This window comes from Bactrocera latifrons, unplaced genomic scaffold (assembly GCF_001853355.1).
Source record: "Bactrocera latifrons isolate USDA-ARS-PBARC rearing strain unplaced genomic scaffold, ASM185335v1 scaffold_2, whole genome shotgun sequence".
NCBI classification, from domain to species: domain Eukaryota; kingdom Metazoa; phylum Arthropoda; class Insecta; order Diptera; family Tephritidae; genus Bactrocera; species Bactrocera latifrons.
Window position 1 is genome coordinate 2977119 of NW_017535518.1, and position 8080 is coordinate 2985198.

Below are 8080 nucleotides of genomic sequence, written 5' to 3' on the forward strand. Positions count from 1 at the left end.
TATCTTTTTAAGAAGGCTTGCAATTTTTTTTATTATTGAACCACTTCTTGACATTTCTTAATTCTTTTTAATACAAGCAAAGGAAAAAAAAATTAAAATAAACGAAAAACATGTTCAGAAAATGTTCATTTTAAATATACTTGCCGTTTGGCGGTGCCAGAAAGCTTTTAAGAACTTCGTTTTGTCTAACCACATCAAGATGTGTGCTGAATGAATATATATGTAAGTTCTAGTAATGGTTCTAGTGAAAATATAAGGTTAAGATATTTTCTCTATAATGTTTTGAATTTATTTAGTGCTAGAGAGCTTTTAAGCTTTAAAGGCATCTCTTATTTCGCTCACTTAATAAATAAAAGGTCTTAAACAACTGAAAAATGGTTCAGAAAATAATCGTTTCAAATATATGTAGTTGTCAATCCTCAGTGCCTGAAAGCTTCTAAGAATGTCCATTTGTCCAACCACATAAAGATAAGGRCTAAATATATAAGTGAAAATGGTTCCAGGCCATGCTAGTAAAATTATTTCACTTATGTTTTCTATGAGATTAAGAATCAGTTAGTACTAGAGAGCTTTCAAGCTTTGAGACCATCTGTTATTTCACTCACTTAATAAATAAAATGTCTATAGCAACTGAAATGTACTTGTACGTTGAGAAAGCATTCATTTCAAATATATGTACTTGCTATTCGTCAGTATCTGAAAGCTTCTAAGAATCTAATTTCTGCGACCACATCAAGACGAGCGCTAACAATATAAGTGACAATGATAATTGCTGGTTCTAGTGAAAATATAAGGTTAAAATATATTCTCTCCAAGGTTTTGAATCTAATAATATTAAAGAGCTTTCAAGCTCTAAAAAAAAAAAATTTAAAAAATCTAAATAACTGAAAAAAATTTTCAGAAATTATTTGTTTGAAATATACTTCGACGGTGCTAGAAAGCTTTTAAGGACCTCCATTTGTCTTACTATGTCAAGATGTGAATAATTATTGAAGTATAAATAATATATAATCATCTAGCGATAATGTAAGCTATATAGTTACGAATCTAACTAGTACTAGAGAGCTTTCAAGCTTTAAGCTTGTTATTTTGCTCAATTAAACAATAAAAACAAAAGAAAATATTTGTTTGAAATTATTTGCCGCTGGTCAGTGCCTGAAAGCTTTTAAGAACCTCCGCTTCCCCAACCACATCAAGTTAGATATTTAATCGGAAATAATTTATGGTGATCAAGCGGTAATGTAATCTCGCTTTATGTACTCTATATGTATATGAGTTAATACCGAAAAGTTTTCAAGCTTTAAGCTCATTATTTCACTTACTTACGTTCTCTATCTCTAATTATCATCAATAAACGATATTCGGGCCAAGACCTTTTACAACAACAACAATGCCAAAAAACCAACTAAGAGCTAATTTTAAAAGCGCTCAGCCCAAAACGATCATATTACCTTTGACATACAAACGCTTTAGCGAATCAGTAGCGCTAGTAGCTGCTCTGTACGACGAAAATATCAATGACAAGCAGATAACAAGTGTTGACGAAGAAACAAAATCACAACAAAACCGCAGAAGAAAGCACTTGAATACTGCACGCTTCCAACGAGACCGCAGCCGTAGTAGTTGCACGCAAGGCTAACAACAACAGAATCACACTGAGTAAACTAAAGAGCGTCTGCAAGCGGCTAAATATGCGAGTTGTGGCAGACAACACGCGATCTAAGACACAGTGCTCCTTCAAGAGCCATTTTATGGAAATCACTTGAAACTGTATGCGCCCAAATGGCTTTACTTTGAATGTGGAAATGTGTGTGCGCGTGTGTGTGGCGTTGATATTACCAGCTTTGTTGTTACACAACTGATAAGTATCTCTTGAGTAACTGCATGTTAAAGCCGTTAAGATGCTTTTGGGCATCGCTGGCTCCACATGCGAGTGTACATAAATGCGCCGATGAAATCGATCGCTTGATCGTTTTCCCGAGTATCTTCGCACAGGAGTTCATACATTTGCGCCTTTGTGTAAGACATTTTGTACAAATTGTGCGCCAATTTGGTAGAATGCTAAGTTGCATTTGCCTACAATGATATGAGCTCATAAACACCATTTAAATGTTTGTGCTCCCGAATAAGTGGCAATTGATCTGATGACCTCAAGCTGATTAGTTTGGTTAATTTAAGAGGGTTTAACATTTTTTAGTAATACTTATTTCAGGTTTTTGTTTTAAAGTGGATTTTCGCATGCAACATTTGCATTGAAAAAATTGGAAAAATAAAATTTCGAAATTATTGTAGAGAAGTTAAGTGACAACATTACCACTGCAGCGTGTTTCTTATTGAGTATAACTAAGTGGTGTTTTTTCTTTAGTTTTTAAATTTTCAAATATAGAACACTCCTAAGCACCCTTTTAACAGTAGATACGTTTACTTAAGCATCACCACTTGTCCGGATCTTGGCGGTCAGCTCATGAGAGTTGGATGCTTTTCAGAGAATTTCACTCTTGCTAACATCGGAAATCCCTTTTTTTTGTTACCGCTTTTAGTATTTTAACCGTACTCCGACTAATTACACAAGAAATTGTGAAGTGAGAAACGAGAAAAGTAAGGAGTAGCTGCAAGTAAATAACAAATAATTTCGAAGCAATTGTAATTAGCTGCTGAAAGCGCGTTAACCTGGTAATGTTCAGACTAAGTATGTGGTAAGTATTTATTAGAGGACTATTTTGAAAGATTACGAGCTATCAGCTCTGATTGGAGGCCTTATTCAGGAAAATAAAATAACTTAATAATCTGAGGTATAGGAGATATGTACGTGATATATGTTGTTGTCCAATATGGCTGATTCCGAAAAATTACCTCAAAAACTCACAAAGAAATTTATATATTACCTGAAAGATAAACTTCGCCTTATAAACCGCTGACTGGATACTGCTTTTTAGATCAGATTCAGGGTGAGCCGTAGAAAAATTTTATCTATAATAATATTAAATTTTTTGTGTTTTTTTTTTCTTGGATAGATTTTGAGCGGGAAAGTTGTAATCACCGCAGACTCTCCGTAGCTAATTATATTTTTCTTAGTAAACATTATGATTTGTTTATATATATGTGACCTGGTCTACGGAAAAGGGAAATGGGGGAAAAAAATCAATTTTCACTTTTTAGTTGATTCGGACTGCTTTTTCACATGATAGAATAGTTTCCCAGAAAACTAGTTTTCGCACGTTAGCTCCCTTTTCGTAGACCAAGCCACATATAACTCTTTTTGATTTATTAAATTAATTTTTTATTCACATTTCACCAGTACTAGCCCACAGTTCAGTTTACTAAACTGTTCCCGTAACTCAAGCATAATATCTTTCAGATGTTGCATACTTTTAGGCAGCATTGGGCTCTGCTCTCAACCATTGTACATGTCCACCAACAGTTGGAGAGCCACTGAAATGTTTTGCATGCCTCACACGCATATTAAATGTAATTTTGTAATTGAAAACACTTATTAGTTTAGTATCCCAAAAAATATTAAATACAGAATAAAAGTAATAACTTCGGATGCAACCTTATAATACCAATCACAAATCCAACAATTCCTTAGAAGAACTGTGATCGGTGAGTTTGTATGGCAGCTGTATGCTTTCTTTCTATTTCTTCTGTTATTGCATTACTGCTTTAGATAATGACCTATGCCACATTTGGTGAATATACTATATCTCCTCATATGACAAAGTTTTCCATAGCAGCATTTGATTCCGTTTGTTCAGTTTATATAACAGCTGTATGCTATAGTGTACCGATAACGGAAGTTTCGACAAATGACCGAGCTGTTTGGTGGATAAAAGGGCAGGTGCAAGATCGATTTCTCAAAAACTCGTATACAGTACATACAAACACACGGACAGACAGACGAACATGAATAATTTGACTAAGCTAGTCACGCCGATCATGTAGATATACTTGTATATTTTATAGGATCACTACACGTTTCATTTTGGCTGTTACAAAGTTCGTGTCAAAATTAATAACCCGTTTAAGTGTATACAAAATTTAAGGATAATAAAGTTGTTTGTATTAGTAAATTGATTAATATTTGGAAAGGTTATACAAAATTTTTTTAAAATTATTAAACATTTTAATTTTCTGCATTTTTACATTATTTGTTTCTGAAGAAGTGAACTCGCTGTGATTTGATTAATATTGAGGGACTACGTCAACGACGCCGTATATCTCGTAGAGCTCATCGTTCCAACTACTGCGGTATTCGTTGTTACTAAAATACCAAAAATCTTCCAGATTTATCTCGAACACTCCGTAAGCCGACTCGTCAAATGTTGTCATTGTCCATGCTTCCACATCATAAAGTAGGATGTGAGGGAGGGATTTGTAGAAATTGAGCGTTCTTCGTCGACAGAGGTTTTTACTTTCCAATTGTCTATTCAGTCCAAAGTAGCTGCTTTCGACAAGAGCGATTCTGCATTGGATTTTTCTATTATTGTTGGTGATAATGCTGGTTCCAAGATAGAAGAAATTATCTTCGAAGTTATGACCATCAACTGGGTATCCAATGTGATTAATGCTTGTTTGATGACAGGAATTTTTGCATCTTATTCTCATTCACAATTAGACGTATACGCTTCACTTTCATATCCAGTCTGGAAACAGCAAAACTAATGAATCGCTTTTTATTATTATTTCTTCCAGCAATATTGGAGAAATCACACGATATGGATTCTCCTTGTTTGAAACTTCGCTTGGTATTGAATGGTTCTCAAAGATGAAGGACCTGACGGAAATGTAGTAAATGTCACAAGGACCTATTTGATTCCGTCCTTATCCCGTTGTCAGTCTTTACTTTTACTCACACTTTAAGGACCGAACATTCCAGGTATATGTCCTTAAATCATAGTTCTTAATTGCAGTAGTCATCGTCAAAAGTGGAATCTTTCATCCGAGGCTGATTTCTATTTTTCATTAGAGTGGTTTCTACTTAACGGATCTCAAACCCAGTACACAAGTTCCCTAAGCGAGTGATATAATGATGCAATTAGATTTCAGCGAACCCTTAAACCGAATATGTCAGAGTGGTCATATTGAGAGAAGTGAAGTTTCCTCTCTTTTAGCTGTGACCACAGGTTCCACACGAATTGACTACCGTGGCACCACCTCCCGGTGGCTACAAAGGCGTAGATCAGTTTATGACATATGTCTTAGATGACAATGGACCGGAACTAATGGATCAAATTGCTCTATCAGATTTTATACTAGCACCAAACGATGACCCACAAAAGCTAAATAATGCCCCGGCGCCAGCACCATTACTTTCTAATGTACAGGTATTATATAGACAAAAAAGTAAAGCCTGTGAAGTAAATTTTTAAATATAAGGGTTGTCTTTTATATTTCGGAAGTAGAGAACAGAAACATATATGAATCATGGAAAACTGCTTTATGGTTTTTTTTTAATGGAGGATCCAAAGTGAAAATTTTTTTTATAGCCAAATATTCAAGCAATATTGAATGTGAGATGGTCTCACTAATCCATACTCAATCTCACGATAGGAGAGCCAAAGTGAAAATTTTTTTTATAGCCAAATATTCAAGCAATATTGAATGTGAGATGGTCTCACTAATCCATACTCAATCTCACGATAGGACACAAGAAAATCTCGTAACAGCATTAATGGTTTTCGGAATTTCTGAATTTTAACTACCTACACGAAATTCATTTAAGAGCGATCTACGACCTCGATTATATTCTCTGCACCATCGATAAAAACTGGTCCTTAAAGAAGCTTCATCGCCAAAAATGTAATTCGGTTCATCGTTGCATTTTTGCTGAATTAATGCACGTAGAAAGTTGTAAACAATAATTGCGTGAAATAATTTAAATTTTTGGTTAAGATGAATAATTTAAGACACTGTAAACAATACAAATAGCGCTCGTATCTAAAAATGTTCCGAGTAAGCTTAAAGTCAAAAATGTCAAACTTTAAGATTGCTAGATTGCAACACCCAAAATAGCAATTCCAAAATAGAAAAGGTAACCTATGTACAGGTAAATGTATAATACAGCAGTTATAAGAGCTTTAAGCTCCTTTGGTATAATTGAAACACTATGATTTTGCAAAGCGGGTTCAGTTTCGATGAAAATTTTCTACTTTGTCCACAACATTCTCAATGATATCTTTTTCACTACCCTGTATAATTGTTGCTCTAGAAAATGGTACCCTGAAATTTCAATTTGTATGGCAAATGATTGAACCAGAATGCAAAACTCGCCAATACGATCAGTAATAGCTTTAGTGTCATTCATAAAAGATCTATTCGTGACATTTATAAAATAAGCTAACAATAAACACTTTCTTTATTAAAAAAAAAATGTGCGAGAAGCTCATAAAATATATTTTATTCTTCATTGTGACGGTGCAAATAACGGTATGGATTGTATTAACGAGAATTACGTTAAGAAATGATAATTGGAAGAAAACAGCTGATTTGGAAGAACTTTCGCATGAAAATGAAACGCAGCAAATTAAAACCCAAAAAGGTCTCTTTAATTAAAACTTATAAGGAGTAGTATAATCTAACTATAGCCTTCTCTCTACAGCCCCCTCCTACGAGCAATCCATTATTATGGTGCGTCATTTTCTGGCGGGCGCTGGCGGCTACATCGCCTTGACTTACAATGTCTTCGGACACATAATTGAGCATCCGCACTCCGCGCTTGTGACCTTTCCCTATTACGAGGTCTTCGAGGCTCTTGACGACTATCAGCCCTGGCTGCGCGTCTTCTTGCTACGCACTACCGATGAAACCAAGCCACAGACTTGGGAGCAGCACTTGCATGGATTCGAGTGGGCCGGCCAATATTTCATTGGTTTGGAGCTACTGCATTTTATAGTTAATCTACAAAGCGTAAAACTTTTGGCGCTGTTTCGGGACGAAGCCAACGCGGAGTATTTGCGTTATGCCATTTATGATGATTTTAGAATAGGGAACGTAACGGAGGCATATCGCATTAAAAAGTTGGGCATATTTGTGGGTAATACCGAAAATTGGTTGAGCGCTTTTTCCAATAAAGCTTATGTGGGCTTTAATGTAAGTGACGGTGAGGAGAGGCAGCGTTATGAAGATCGTTGTCCGATGTTGGCGTTGCAGGGTTGGTGGGGTGGTGCGAACATATTCTGGTGAGTTGTGGATTCTGGCTTAAAAATATGATTTATGGTATAAAGAGGCTTTTCTTTTATAGCAAATTACCGTTATCTTTTCGTGGTTCCTTAGAGCTCTACATTCGACCATTTGACAGCGCATTTAAGTTGATGGAGGTATAAATCGAATATTTTCAAGGTTTAAACAGAATATTTGAAAATAAAGTGCTATATTGAAAGTTGAGTAATTCATTGAACAAAATACATAGGTAATACTTAAACTTACTAAGGAGGCAACTGATTCACAAAAGAAACCTGGATCAATCTGAATATTAGGGAGTCTGATAATATACGAGTATCTGAAGCAATTTTACCCGGAAAATGTTAGACTTTTTTAGATACTTTAACGATTCCCTATAAACTTGTCATTCGCTAGTTACCGGTTACAATGCTCGAATGAGTCATGGAAAATTGGAACTGAAAATTGAACTCAGTGGACCTTAAAATTTAGGTAAAATTCAGTTTCAAAAACCAATACCATTAGGTTAGATAAAAAGGCTGACTACTCATGAGGCCACGAGTCCGCCTACCTGGACTGCTATCGACGCTTCTTCCTTATGAAGCCCAGAAATCCTAGATATGGATGAAAAGTACTCATATTTATCGAGACGACTTATATCTATTCCAGCCGATTCGCCGAGTTCGTAAAAACTATTTAATTAGTAATTATATGGAGGAGAAAGTGTCTAGATGTCTCCTCCTCATGTTCCTCATTACAACTTTGCATTCACACAAAATCTTTGGCCTCTACGCATAAGTGCCAATGGGACCGTGTCTAGTTAGGTCACCTCTTATGATCCACTCTGGGCCAGACAACCTTTGCATCCCCACAGGTGGTGATTGCTGATCAACGCAATAACAAGGGAATCCTGTTCGTTCGA

General features: G+C 35.5%; 1 protein-coding gene across 1 annotated transcript; it reads left to right on the forward strand.

Moving 5' to 3' along the window:
* The first annotated feature begins 6369 nt into the window (after positions 1 to 6369).
* Positions 6370 to 7322, forward strand: LOC108967850. The gene is made up of 3 exons (XM_018931474.1): positions 6370 to 6538; positions 6599 to 7178; positions 7241 to 7322. The coding sequence occupies exons 1-3, from the start codon at positions 6370 to 6372 to the stop codon at positions 7320 to 7322; spliced, it is 831 nt and encodes a 276-aa protein (XP_018787019.1).
* The last annotated feature ends 758 nt before the right edge of the window (positions 7323 to 8080 follow it).